The sequence below is a fragment of the Anolis carolinensis genome, chromosome 2 (assembly GCF_035594765.1).
Source record: "Anolis carolinensis isolate JA03-04 chromosome 2, rAnoCar3.1.pri, whole genome shotgun sequence".
Lineage (NCBI taxonomy): Eukaryota > Metazoa > Chordata > Lepidosauria > Squamata > Dactyloidae > Anolis > Anolis carolinensis.
The window spans coordinates 227,187,711-227,202,986 of record NC_085842.1 but is presented as its reverse complement, the minus strand read 5'-3'; the positions used below and the strand labels follow the sequence as shown (position 1 = coordinate 227,202,986).

The window sequence follows — 15,276 nt, the reverse complement described above, 5'->3', positions numbered from 1 at the left end:
ATGATTCTCTCTCTTCAGATTTTGTCTGACTCATAAAAAAGGTTCATGACGTTCCTGGCTGCCTAATTTAAGTGTTGGTTTGATCAGGAATGTATCGACATGAAACATCTTCTGCTAGAAAAATGTAGGTCACATAGGCTTGCTCATCTACCATATTCCCAACAGAGTGTTTTGAACTTAAGAAGAAATATAAAGCTCTGATTAAAATGAAAAAAGAACCAGGCTCAAAAGGAATCGTGGAAACATTTAACAGACTCTCTTTGAGGAGAGATTTTGCTAACATTTGAGTAGTTGCAAAAGGATGGCTGAATGCTCCATAAGAAGTGGAATATGTTATTCTGGTTGCTTCCTGGGAAGTACGTTACCATTCTCTACATGCAAGTAAACAACTCATCAATCAATTCCTCTGTCCTTGTTCAGTGTTGGCCCCAAGCTTCTTTTCAATCTTAAACATTCCACCAGAATTACTTAAGACCAACTATTATTTGGGGCACTGATTCAGAAAATTGCATTGAATAGACCACATCAACTCTAGATTCTTAAATGTGGTTATCACGATTTTCTGTGGGTGAGCAGATAGCAACTGGTATATAGCTTATGTTCTGGACCTAAAAACTAAAGCTGATGGGAGGAAAGTGGTGCGACCTTTAGAATCTGCATGTTAGATATACCCAGAAATGGCTAACATTTGAGGTGCCAAAATGTGTGTTGACTAGTGATACATACTACCTGCCCGACAATAAATTAGTGGGTTGACAAAAATCAAGCAGGATTTAAGCCTGAGAGGTCAACTATTGATCCAACATCTATAGAGCTGAGCAATCTGCTGCTATATGTGATGGGCAGCCACAAATTAAATATGTTTATGTCCTAGGCAGGAGCCCCCGGCTGTGCAGTGGGTTAAACCACTGAGCTGCTGAACTTGCTGACCAAAAGGTCAGTGGTTCAAATTTGGGAAAAGTGGGGTGAGCTCCCGCTGTTAGCCCCAGCTTTTGCCAACTTAGCATTCGAAAACATGCAAATGTGAGTAGATCAATAGGTACTGCTCAGGCGGAAATAACAGCACTCCATACAGTCATGGCCTTGGAGGTATCTACAGACAATGCCGGCTCTTTGGCTTAGAAATGAAGATGAGCACCAACCCTCAGAGTCGGACACAACTAGTCTTAATATCAGGGGAAAACCTTTACCTTTGCTTATGTCCTAGGCAGCAACACCAGTTCTCCATCACAAACATCCTTTTTTCTCCGTGTACTCTGTGAATGCACACTAATGGAGAAACTGCGCCTGCGCAGGTTCCGACGGAAACTCTTCCAAGCTGAAGTTCAAATTTTGGCGGTAACCACGCCCCCCTTCCCAAGGGGCATATAAGGCAGCCCCGGGCGTCCGCTCTCCAGTTCCTTTTTTTCCGCCGCAAGGTTCACTTCGGACTCTTCGCATGTCTACTACTCGTTTCAAACGCTGCACGCAGTGCGCTGCTAAAATTCCTGATTCCGACGGCCACGCCAAGTGTCTCTTCTGTCTTGGCGAGGCTCATGTGGTCGGTACCTGCCGCTTCTGCCTAGCTCTCATGGCTCAGGCCAGAAAGAACAGAGCCACTAGGCTCAGAGCGGCGCTCTACGAAAGATCTCTCGCGCCAGAACCGACTCCGTCAACGTCGGGTGCGTCGTCGTCTTCAGCTCTGAGAGCAATGTCGGCGCCAACAGCTAAGGCCCCGACAGCTAAAGCCTCCTCGGTCTCGTCCAGGGCGTCTAGGACCTCCAAGGCCGCTAAGCCTGTCAAGCCACCGTGTACTGTGACGACGGCTACCGTGTCGACCCGCTCCGGAAAGGTGGGGCCTTCCTCGACGTCGAGCTCTCTTGCCTCGGTGACCTCGATCCGCTCTCGTATCGGCTCCCCTCCGTCCTCCTCTGCTATCAAAATAGCCTTTAAGAGGGCTCACGAGGAGTCTCGTCGAGCACAATCTGACTCAGCTGTGGTTCCTCCAACACCAGGCAAATCCTTGAGGGTTGCGTCTAAGCAACCGCCGGCAAAAAAACGGCTGACTCAGCGCTCCTCTTCTTCGGCTTCCTCAAAGAGGGACCCGCCGTCCTCCTCGGCAACCTCCTCGAGAAGGTCTTCACCGATTGTGCCGGCCCAGAGGCCTAGAGATGTCTCTCAATCCCCTTTGCACCCCCTGTCTGACGGGGAGCTGCAGGACTCACCCCACCACTCTACCCAAACGGTGGTCAGGGTGCCAGTGCCGGAGCCTCTTGCACCGCTTCACTCATCGCGCCAACAGCTCTTCCCTCCGACCTCGGCACTGGAGTGTGGCAGACAAACGGCTCGCCTGGCTCGAGCAGCCCAGGCCTCAGCCTCTAAAGACTCTCGGCTCCCGGCCGTCTCTTCCCGTGAGGCCATGCCTCCCCCCGAGACTGTACTTTCTTCTCCCCCTCAGTCCCCCCAAGGGGCTGAGGAGGAAGATGTCGACATTGACCGCCCAGACTCTGTCCTCTCGGCCTCGGTGGTCTCTCTTGCCCTCGACCTCTCTCCTCCTCACGATGCGTATGAGGCGGACCCGCCTTCTCCTACTGACAATATTCGTGCTTTCTCTGATCAAATGGTCAGAATGGCCGACGCCCTGGGTATGGAGATCAAGTAGACCTCCAAAGCAGTGTCTGATCCAGTTTTCAAAAGGGTGCAGGCCCAAGCTCCGCCGGCCACGCTACTCCCTTTCCTGCCTTATCTCTTGGACGTTATCCAGGCCTCCTGGAAAACCCCTTCCTCCATACCCCCGACCTCGAAGAGAATCGAGACTTGGTACCGTACCGACGACGATACCCTGGAGTGGCTGAAACACCACCCCGACCCTAACTCCCTGGTCGTCAAGGCCTCCCAATCTTCAGGTCGTCAGTCGAACACTCCGGCCGACAGAGAAGGGAAGCGCTTCGACGCCATGGGTCGAAAGCTTTACTCCGGAGCCCTTTTACTTTGCCGGATGGCGAACTACGGAGCCTGCATGGATGCCTACCAGCAGATTATCTGGGAGAAGGCACAACCCTTCTTCGCTAAACTGTCGGACGAAGACCGCTCCGTTCTTACCACCCTCCAACAGGAGGCTGACTCGCTCGCCCATCACCAAATCCAAATGGTGAAACATACCGGGGACATGGCGGGCAAAATGATTGCCCACGTGATTGCCATCCGTCGCCATGCCTGGCTGAGGTCGTCAGGTCTCTCCTCATCCTCCAGACAGGTCATTGAGGACCTCCCCTTTGACGCACTTGGACTATTCAACTCCGGTACCGATGATAAACTCAAGTCCAATCATGACTTTAAAATTCTTGCGTCCAAATGTGGCGACCAACCACAGCCGCTGTGTACCCGCTGGTTCCCTCATCGCTTCCGTCGCTTCCCGCCGCAATCCTTCCGGCACCAATCTTTCAAACGCCCCTCGGGCTCGAACAATCAAAGCCATCACCAACCCCGTCGGGGGCCTCATCCGCAAAAGCAACGGGGTCGAACCACCCCCGCTCCTCCACAGGCTCACCGGCGTACCTGACGCCATCCTTTTTTGCCAAAGCTCCTCGTCCGCTACCGATGTAGAACCCACGCCGCCTCGACACTCCTGTGCCTTCGCCGACCGCCTGGCCCCCTTTTACAATCAATGGGAGTCCATCACTTCAGATGCTTGGGTTCTTCGCATTGTCCAAGAGGGCTACACCTTAGAGTTCGCAGAGCTCCCACCTACAGGTCACGTTCTCTCTTCAACTCCTTCTCCAGAAATACTGGCCGAAATCGATGCCCTCCTGGCCAAAGGGGCCATCCGTCCCTCTCCTCCAGAACTGGACCCGCAAAGCTTCTTCTCCAGGTACTTCACGGTCCCGAAGAGGGGGGGCAGGCTACGCCCCATTCTAGACCTAAGGGCCCTCAATGTCTTCATTCGCCCTTCCAAATTCAGAATGGTCTCTATTGCCTCTATTCTCCCGATGCTGCAGCGGGGAGACTACTTTGCCTCCATAGACTTACGAGACGCTTACTTCCACGTAGCGATAAAGGAGGCTCACAGACGTTTCCTCTGTTTCAAGGTCTTCGACCAAACTTATCAGTTTACCGTTTTACCCTTCGGCCTAGTCACGGCTCCGAGGGTCTTTACCAAAGTTGTCGCCGCCGTAGCGGCCCACCTCAGGCTACATGGCATCACGGTCTTTCCTTATCTGGACGACTGGCTTCTGGTCGGGCCCAACCCTGTACTTCTCGAAAGCCACGTCTCCTTCACGCTGCGTCTCCTAAACTCTCTCGGCCTCCAACTCAATGCCGAGAAGTCAAATCTCTCCCTGTCGACCAAAATTCGATTTATCGGAGCTCTCTTCGACTCCGTCACAGAGACTGTCTCGCTACCGCTCGACAGATTCCTAGCTCTCCGCCACCAGATCGCCCTATGTCGATCCGCCCGGAGGGTCCGAGCCTGTGCCATTCAAGTCCTTCTAGGCCACATGGCCTCCACGGTTCTCACGACCCCCTTCGCCAGGCTGCGTCTTCGGGTTCTACAAAGGTGGTTTATAGACAGACACTTTCAAGCCGCTCTACCACCACAACTCCAAGTACCTGTCGATACCGTCAAACGTTCGCCAATCCCTCTCATGGTGGACGTCTCACCGGAACGTGTGCAGGGGTCTTCCATTTCATCCAACCCTACCTTCAATAACCATAACCACGGACTCCTCCACCTACGCTTGGGGAGCCCACATGAACGGCCTGACGGTCCAAGATCTTTGGTCCCCATCCGAGAGGACCAACCACATAAACTTTCTCGAGCTTCTCGCCATCTTCAAAGCCCTGAAAGCTTTCTCCTGCCTCATCCGCCACAAATCCATCCTCATTCAATCGGACAATCTAGTAGCAGTCTTCTACATCAACAAACAGGGCGGTACGGGTTCGAGAAAGTTGATGCGCCTCTCCTCCCGCCTCTGGCTTTGGTGCATAGCTCATGACGTCCCGGTCTCCGCGATTCACCTTCCGGGTGCCCAAAACGACTTGGCGGATGCCCTCAGCAGGATGACATCCTCCTCCCACGAGTGGAAGCTCGATCCCGAGATTCTCCACAATCTGTTCCTCGACTGGGGGCGACCTACTCTGGACCTTTTTGCCTCTCCCCAAAACGCTCAACTACCCCGCTATGGAGCGAGGCTCCCCCCGAACTCCTTTCCAGGCTGCCTAGGGGACGCCTTTCTGCTGGACTGGTCAGCGGAGATGCTTTATCTCTTTCCCCCTATTCCCCTCATACCGAAAGTCCTCGAAAGACTCCTCTCGATCTCGGTCACAGCGATTCTCATAGCTCCAGCCTGGCCCCGCCAGCCGTGGTATCCAGCCCTTCTTCGTCTCTCCAGAGGAACGTTTCGCCCTCTGCCTCCCTCGCCGCACCTTCTCTCCAGAGAGGACGGTCAGATTCTTCACCCGGACCTTCCTTCTCTTCATCTCACTGCATGGAAGATTCTTACCTAACCTCCCTTCCACAAAACCTCCAGGATGTTCTTCGGGCAGCCCCTAAGCCAGCTACAACCAAGGCTTATACCTACAAGCTATCTCGCTTTCACGCCTTCCTTCGATCCCGTGATATCGACTCCTTTCCAACTTCGGTACCGGTGGTCCTCGACTTCCTCATGACTCTCGTCGAGAGAAAACTCTCTCTCGCTTCTATTAAGGCTTACCTCGCAGCCCTTTCCTGGTCTTTTCAACGCCATGGTCAACCGTCTCTCTTCTCTCACCACCTGATCAAAACCTTTCTCCGAGGCTACAACAACATCTGCCCACCGTCGCTGCTGCCTACGCCGGGCTGGAACCTCGAACTTGTGCTCTCTCAACTCACATCCGCTCCCTTCGAACCACTGGCCTCGACTGATCTCCGCTTGCTTTCGTGGAAACTAGCCTTCCTAGTGGCGATCACTTCGGCACGACGCCCATCCGAGCTTGCTGCTCTCAGGGTCGATGAGCCATATCTACGTTTCCACCACGACCGTGCGGTCCTTCGCCCGGACATTACTTTTCTCCCTAAGGTGGTGTCAGCTTTCCACCTCAATCAGGACATTGTCCTACCAGCTTTCTTCTCTAATCCCTCCTCTCCTCTCGAGCGAAAACTGCACCTTCTTGACGTCCGCAGAGCACTCCTCTTCTACAAAGACCGTACCAGGGGCATCCGTAAGACTCAGAGACTCTTTGTCGCCTATGCCCCGGACAAGTTGGGTAATCCCATCTCCTCCCAAAGGTTGTCCCATTGGATTGCTCAGGCCATTGAGTTGGCTTACGAGCTGGCCAAGCGCCCTCCCCCTCCATCCATCCGTCCGAGATCAACGAGGGGCCTCTCGGCTTCGACCGCCTTCCTCAGGGGTATCCCGCTCGACTCCATTTGCAAAGCGGCAATCTGGTCGAACCCACTTACGTTTGTTTCTCACTACAGGCTAGACAACAAAGCCCTAAAAGACTCGGCCTTCGCAAGATCAGTGCTCTCATCTTGCTTATCCTGACTCTCAAACGGCCTTCTTCTCCCTATACTCACCCGCAGGTGACTCTCTATACCTCTCCTTCAAGCTATGGGGCCAGTTTTCTCCCCATACCTATACCTCCGGGGACATGTTTTTCCCTGATTGTGTTGGGCCGTTGCTCTGTAACACTTTATTGACCCTGATGGGTGTGTCAAGTTATATGATGTTTCCCCTCTTCCCCTGGGAGAGCGTTCATATGCACTGTACTCAATTTTCGTGTTCTATTACGTTTATTCAGTATTTTTCCTGATATGTTCCGTTTCTTATGTTATGTTCATGCTGACATTGCACTGGTCCTTTCGGACAACTTATTGCACTGGTCTCTTGGGACTATTATCTCAATGTGTCCTGATGCACTGGTCTCTTGGGACTGTTATCTCAATGTGTCCTAATAAACTTATGTTTGGACATTCACTGGTTGTCGAGTTTGCCTTGTCCCACCATCCGGGACTTTAGCGTGTCAGTCTCCATTAGTGTGCATTCACAGAGTACACGAAGAAAAAGGACAGGTTGCTTACCTGTAACCATGTTTCTTCGAGTGTACTCTGTGAATTCACACAAACCCGCCCTTCCTTCCCCTCTGGCAAACCTCTCCCTTTCTCGTTGCCTTGGCGGCGTAGGAACTGGAGAGCGGACGTCCGAGGCTGCCTTATATGCCCCTTGGGAAGGGGGTGTGGTTACCGCCAAAATTTGAACTTCAGCTTGGAAGAGTTTCCGTCGGAACCGGCGCAGGCGCAGTTTCTCCATTAGTGTGAATTCACAGAGTACACTCGAAGAAACATGGTTACAGGTAAGCAACCTGTCCGTCCTGGAGTGGTTTTCCTTTTGTAGGAGGGGCTTGGCCTGAATCTTACTGTTATTCCCAACAAGAGCAGTCCCATCAAATCAATACCATTTACCTATGTGTTGTCTCTCTGGTTGATTCTCTGATTTAATGGTTTTTTTCTGGTTAGGAATAATCATTAGGATAAAAAAACCCTTGTCTGCATTTTTTTTAAAAAAAATGATTGGATTGAGACCTAATTCATTTCTCTATAGCAGAGTTTTTCAAACATTTCATGTTGGTGACACTTTTTAGACATGTATCATCTTGCGACACAGCCATTCAGTTTTACTAACAAACTGGAAGTTAACTCAACCCCTTGTAAGAGCTGCAGACACATACATAAATTGTAATAAGACAACATCTCATGAAAACTTTTGTGTGTGTGTGTAAGATTTGTAAGATAATATACATTTCCAATGTTTGTCATTTTTGTTATGTTTGCACAACACACCTACGTGCCTACTCACTGTATCTGAAAGCTCTGCACTACAGAGTTGTGCTTTTGATTTATTATTGGCAACAAAGAAATAGATTTCTCCAATGCTCAAGGAACATAATATACTGTACTATCAATGCTCTGCAAAAGTGCTTTTTAAGGGAAAAAAGAAGTATATTTTCAAATGGTGCTCAGTGCTTTCCTCAGAGCCAGTGTGGTATAGTTGTTTGAGTGTTGGACTATGATTCTGGTTTGATTCCCCACTCAGCCATGAAAACCCGTGGAGTGATCCTGGGCAAGTCACACTCACGGCCTCAGAGGAAGCTTCAGAGGAAGGCAAATCTTGCCAAGAAAACCCTGTGATATGACCTTTGGGTTGCCACAAGTCAGAAACAACTTGAAGGCACACAATAACAACAGCCTTCCTTTAATTTAAACCAAAATAAATAATCTTATGGTACTTTAAGCAGTAATTAGTTAATTGGACATGAGCTTTTGTAGCCACTCACATACGTTTTTGCTGAATAGAACTTATTAACTTGTAATGGTGTTACGAGACTCTTTTTATTTGGTACAGTTGTACCTCAGCTTCCAAGAGTTTCACATCACAGATCTCTCAACAATAATTAAATGGGCACGTTGGGGGAGTTGTATGGGCTACTGCAGAAAATTTCACAGAACTCGAAAATGTAAAGAAAACTGAAAGTATTGTAAGTCAGAAATTCATAAAACACATGTATTGTTTGTATTAAATATGTATTAAGAGTTTGAGGGGAACCTATAGTGTTTCCACCCCACTTTTGGCTGTGCCCCCCAAACCCTGCAAATGTGGAGGGTCAGCTGTAACAGTTTAGCAGCTACTTTGATGATCATTTAAACCAGTGGTTCCCAACCTTTTTTTGACCAGGGACCACTCTCCAACATCAGTACCAAAAGGGTTACAAATCAGTTTTTGGTCAACTTTAGACTCTGTTTGGTTATTTGGGGTGCTGATTCAGAAAATTGCATTGGATAGACCACATCAGCTCTAGTTTTTGAAACAGAACATATGCCATCCAATAGTCACCATCTTCTCACCCACAGAAAATCATATTTAATAAGCCTCAGCACTATAAGAGGGTTTTGCGAGATCGGTCGCTCTCGTTGCAACGGTGTAGTAACGGTGAGGCCATGGACCATATTTTAGTTCTTGCGGCCCACTGGTGGTCCACTGACCACAGGTTGGGAACCACCGATTTAAACAAAACTTTGTTCCTCAATTTTTAAGAAAGAAAAACCAAACTGCATCATACTGTTTTTACACAAGCCATTCTTCATGTTTGTTCTCCTTTTTCAACAGGGAAAGCTAAAGTGCCCCGAACACACCACTAAAGGCTTTGACAACCTGCCAGCAGCATTCATGGGGATGCTGAAAGGAGAAAACACTGGGAAGGCCATCGTAAAAGTTTAACTGCGACATGGGTCCTTCCTCCAAACAAGGCAGCACAATACATGTTGACCCGCAGCTTTTTAAATTGCAGATTGCTTTCTTGCTTGAAACTCAAATCATACACATTAGCTCATCTGTATTTTAAAAAAACCTGAGTATATCTTGATTATGGAAAAAAATGGAAGGAAACAAGTTTGTCACGTGAATTCCGAAGACCAAAGTAAATGTGAAGGAAGGAGATAGATGCCTCTGATTGGTGACATCAATGTGCTCAAGATTATTCTACATCTGTGGTTCTCAACCAGTGGGTCCCCAGGTGTTTTGGCTTACAACTCCCAGAAATCCCAGCCAGTTTACCGGCTGTTAGGATTTCTGGGTGTTGAAGGACAAAACATCTGAGGACCCACAGGTTGAGAACCACTGTTCTTCATGATCTTAAGCATAGAAGAAAGAAGGAATGGCTGCTGATCCCAGTATAGGGTCTTCCATATTACTGTACAGTGCATTAATTCCGGGCTTTATAGTTTGGTGAGATCTCTGAGAATCTGAACACCCTTCTTTAAACGCATATCTCAAGAGAAGTTACTTTGACAGCTAAAGTGGAATCATAGCGCATTGCAAATGTAAAAGGCAAAAAGGGGGTGAACCACTGGCCTAAGAAAGGCAACGTATTTAAGGTACATCATAATTTTATGAACATAGTTTTCTGTTCCATTAAAAAAAGTTGGCCTTAATCTTGAGAAATTCTCAAACTTCGGAAATAGGCACTTAAAAAGCATGGCGATCTTTTAAAAAAGTAAGTTGCTTCAAAATATTGTATGACAAGATATTGAACACAGCCGTGATAACACGACCTTTCAGATATGAATGGGAAAGATGCAATTTGGAGTATTCCTAATTCTGGGGAGGGGGAAATAATGAGGGAGGTTACTGCTGTTAAAAGAGGTGAGTTTGTAAGGGAGTTTTTGTGGTGGGAGTTAAAGTAGATTGTGAATTTGAATTAAGACAGGACCTGATCAGTAGAGATATTTTCAAATGGCATTCATTCAATAAACCATTATTTTGTTGTTAACTTTGGCGTATGTGTCTGAAATGATTGCAAGGATGTTAAATCCCCTCTCACACATAGGCACAAGAGGTATGTTAGCCCATAATTGTAGCCACTTTAGGACAAGTAGGAAACCCAGCAGAGGTTAGAGAAACAAGGTGAATAATGGAAACCCAGGTTAGATTCTGTAGAAACATTTTGGGGCCTGTTCATGCTACAGGTGCACCTATTTAAAAAGTAAACGTCTTCCTGGGTATTACATTTAGCAGAAAATTTGGTACCAGAAGAGCAATAACATGGAAGGGATAGGTATAGTTTATTATCATAGGAAAAAAATAGCAGTCCAACATGCTTCTGCAAACTTTCAATTCAAAATCCACAATATACATATATGAAATAAAATTGCAGTGTCCAGTAACGTTTGCATAACTAAACAAAGTTATTGTGAATCTTCTGGAGACATGCTTTCCCCCTCTAATCATGCCAGGGTTTCCAGTTTGGTGTTCACATTTTTAGCTCTATTTTTTAAACATGCTGCAGCAGGTTAAACCGCTGAGCTGCTGAACTTGCTGACCGAAAGGTTGCTGGTTGCTCCCGCTGCAAACCCCAGCTTCTGCCAACCTAGCAGTTAGAAAACATGCAAATGTGAGTAGATCAATAGGTACCACTCAAGCGGGAAAGTAATGGCGCTCCATCAGTCATGCTGGCCACATGACCTTGGAGTTGTCTACAGCTCTTCAGCTTAGAAATGGAAATGAGCATCAACTCCCAGAGTCAGACACGACTAGACTTGTCAGGAAAACCTTTACCTTTACGACAGGTAACTGCTGAGGCAGGCTTTACATACTTTCCCATGTTTCTCTCTTCCTCTTCATGTGTACTCAGTAAGGGATTAGCAGAGTGACTTCTGTTTACCTTGCCTGTGGAAGGTAGGCACACATATCTTGAGCAGAACTGCTAAATTAGAATTATATTTTGTCCCAGCTCAAGACACACTGCAGACACACTGCTGCAAACCAACGCTAAGAAATCTTCACCAATTATCTACAACTTGTTAAGAGGATTAAAAGAAGGCAGGGCTAAGTGGGCACAGAAACCTTGTGAAAGAGTTAATTGATGTATTCCTGTGCATAAAGCATCCTAACTCCCACTTTAACTGCCTTGTCGACATCCTATGGAATTTGGGAATTTGAAGTTTACAGAGGGGCATTTTAATTCTCAACCAGATAACTCTAGTGCTGTGCTGTCCTACTTGGCTTTCCCTCCCTTGCTTATTTCCTGGTTGATGTTCTTGGGAGGAATGTTCCATTGGCTCTCATTTTGGGGGTGGAGCTTGGGACTCCCCTTTAGGTTTGGATGAGATGGTTCAGCCTGGGAGCTAATCTCTAGAGGCTTTCCCCCTCCAATTGCAATTCCAGAGAAAAACCTCTTAGAGATAGGTCTTAGAATTTGGTCTGGGTTCTTTGACCTGGCAAATTCAAACAGGCAACATAAATCACGTACTTACCTTATAGTCACATCATAGTTTTATGTACTTACCATCATAGATAGTACTTACCATACAGTCATTATAGATAGTATTTACCTCATAGCCTCATACTTACCATTACAGATAGAGTTCATCATAGCCACGTACTTACCTTACAGTTTACCTCATAGCCTTGTACTTACCTTACAGTTTACCTCATAGCCTTGTACTTACCTTACAGTTTACCTCATAGCCTTGTACTTACCTTACAGTTTACCTTATAGTAAAGTACTTACCTTATAGTCACATCATAGCTTTAGGTATTTACCTCATAGCCTCATACTTACCATTACAGATAGAGCTCATCATAGCCACGTACTTATCTTACAGTTTACCTCATAGCCTTGTACTTACCTGTAGCTTAGATAGTATACCTCATAGTAAAGTACTTACCTTATGTACTTACCTTATAGCTTATCACCTTATAGTTTACCTCAGAGTTATTATAGATAGTTCACTATAGCTGGTATTTACCACATCGTTATAGCTGATAGTTTACCTCAGAATCATTATAGTCATTATAGATAGTGCTTATCACAGCCTAGTACCTACCTTTCCTCATAGCTTGTGTGTTTATCCTTTATAGTCTCTATAGCTTTCATTCTCAATCAATATAGTTTTATTTCTGTATAATTTCAGTGATTTTACCTCATATTATTTCTAATACATTAAAAGGACTGTTTCCTGTTTTCAATAAACAATATTTTTGGTTATCTTTAATCAGCTTCTAGAGTATTTACTTTGGGGTTTGAGGTATAATTATAAGGTAAACCGAAGCCGCTTGGGTAGCCAGACCTGGAGATAGCCATTTCCCCCCAGCGTGCCTTCACAAGTGCCTTCACCAAATTCCACAGTACTGTAGGATGCAACCATGGCATGTGATGTGGAGTCATCACCACATAATTGTGTAGCATGAATTGATCCCTGGTATGTGTGGTTTGTTAGGTTCTTTCCTTTATTGAAAATCAGGTATTTATACCTTGCTATGTCCCAATAAAATTTTAATTAACACTGATATTCAGTATATGTGACAAACTACCTATCTTTGGGATGCAACTCTATTTTGTTTCAGGCGCGGTTGGTGGGGACGAGAGAGAGGGCCTTCTTGGTGGTGGCCCCTCGGCTCTGGAATTCCCTCCCCAAGGAGATCTGCACTTTATCACACCCCACTCTTATTGATTGATCTCTGTAATGAGATCCTTAATTCCCTTTTGTAGTCTGCTGAATTTTATCTTAGTTTGTATATTTTGTTCAGACTCTAATGTTCTAATGTTTTATGTTGATATTTTATGCTGGTTTGTATGATTATACTATTTTACCTGTTTTACATTGGTTTAATTATGCTGTATTTTATTGTATTTTGGAACTGGGCTTGTCCCCATGTGAACCGTCCCGAGTCTCCTCTGGAGAAATGGGAGTGGGATATAAAAATAAAGTTATTACTATAATATTTTGTTTCATGTTTTGCAGCCTATTATCTGCAAGACATGCAGGGTTTCTGCCTGATTGATAACCACAGAGGCTTCCAAGCAGTCCCCCCCCCCCCCCCCCACCAGATCATGAGACCAGGAAGTAAGGATTTATGCACAGTTCAAGGAAGCTTGAAAAATGCTTAGTGCGTGCTTTCTTAATGATCTATCACATCTATTTCTCCAACAGGACTCCCTTTCTGCCAGCCTCAGACAAATATCAAGCCAGTTTGCTGCAGCTTTGTTTAGTTACATGAAAAGCTGTAGTTCAAGGGAACAGAACACATGCTTTGAATGCTGAGACTCCCAATTCGATCCTAGTCATCTATGGGCAGGGATGGGAAGTATCCTTTTCAAGTCCACTGAACTGCTACACCAGCAAACCACTAGTTGAACTCTATTTCATGTCTAGAAATATAGTATTTGTATCTTCAAACTTTATTACACAGAAGTAACAAACCAGAACAGTATTGAACAACATTGTGCAATGTGCGTTGTTGGTCCATAAAGCTAGTCAATGGCCTGATTGTGCCACGGTTCCTGGACTTTCCTTATGCGGTGAATCTGGGTGCTTCTGTGGTGGCATCTGCTATGATCCCCTTGTTCTTAAAGTATTTAATTCAAGGAAGGGAAGCAGGAGGAGGTTGGAGATGATAATAGAATTGAGGCTTCACATAGTTGCGGCATCACAATTGTGCAACGGCTGTACTATGTGAAGCAATTTGTCACTTTACTATCCTGCATTACAGGAATAGTGCAGGATAGCAGGAAGCACATCGTAATATCTTTCACAATTGGACTCATGCCTGTGAGCAATAGAGTTAAGCAGTTTTACATTTCAGCAAGAGTCTGCTGCCATGTTACTATATAGGGAGGTTTCTACATAGTAAGGAGCTGTGGTGGTGCAATGGGTTAAACCCTTGTGCCGGCTGAATTGCTGACCTAAAGATCTGAAGGTCAGCAGTTCAAATCCGTGAGACGGGGTGAGCTCCCATCTGTCAGCCTGTTTCCATGCGAGGACATGAGAGAAACCTCCCACAGGATGGTAACACATCCGGCCGTCCCCTGGGCAACGTTGCTGTAGCCAGCCGATTTTCTCAAACCAGAAGCGACTTGCAGTATATTCTCAATTTGCTTCTGACACGATAAAAAAAGAACTATATAGCAGCTCCTAGGGAGAGTTGATGCACATCAGTAGAGTTCAGTGCACATATGGATACTCTCGCCAGTGCTTCAAAAGCCATCTTCACAATTCTGCATACTATTATGCATCCCCTGCCTACCAGAAGCTGCCAAGTGTTGGTTAGGGACCCTGTTGCTATTACTTATTGGTGGGGAAAGGAGGGAGTGGGAGACAATTCGGTAACTGGAATCAGTCTGATGGGGTGATGGTGCATTTTGGATGAATGCACCCTCTTTTTACTTCATTCAGTGACTTACGGTAGCCACACTTTCAAGAACTGAATTTATTTCCTTCTTGTTATGCATCCCACCCATGAAAAGCGTAAAATCTACCAGTTGCTAGACATTGGAGGTTTTTAAATATAGCCAAGTACAAGGGAATAGGCCTCCTATCCAAAAGGTGACTTATAAAGTCACTAACAGGATGTCAAAGTCTGGATTGGAATACAAGTGCATTAATGATTAGTTACACTTGTCATCTTTTTCCCCCTATCAAGAGGTACCTTATATATACAAGTACACAAAAATCTTCTCTATGTTGGAATAGCTATGTCTATTGATTTTGGCAACTCCACCAAATGGTGGAAAATTCAGTTCAGTTCACATAGAGAATTTAACAAATATTTGGATTCTTAAAATTGGGATAATTAGAAGATTGGAGACAATTTGTTAAGGCTTCTGGGACTTGAAGTCTAAAGGGCCAATAGAAAACGGCCAACCTGTGATGATGTTTGAAAAAATCTCAATGTTTCTTAAAGTAGAAAATGTTACAATTTAAATTAACTTCTGCATTTGCAGTTAGGACAATTGCAGCCTGTGTTTGAACCGGCTGCTTTT

The 15,276-nt window shown here is 46.1% G+C and overlaps 1 protein-coding gene across 2 annotated transcripts in view; it reads left to right on the top strand.

Annotated features, from left to right (window-relative positions):
* The window catches only part of ptgr1 (prostaglandin reductase 1), a 39,625-nt gene extending 29,341 nt beyond the window's left edge, over positions 1–10,284 (top strand). For both annotated transcript variants that reach the window (XM_003227322.4, XM_008120500.2), the window contains one exon: positions 9,123–10,284. In XM_003227322.4, coding sequence (XP_003227370.1) covers positions 9,123–9,233 — 111 coding nt within the window. In that variant the 3' untranslated portion in view covers positions 9,234–10,284. The remainder of the gene's footprint in view (positions 1–9,122) is intronic.
* Positions 10,285–15,276: the final 4,992 nt, after the last annotated feature.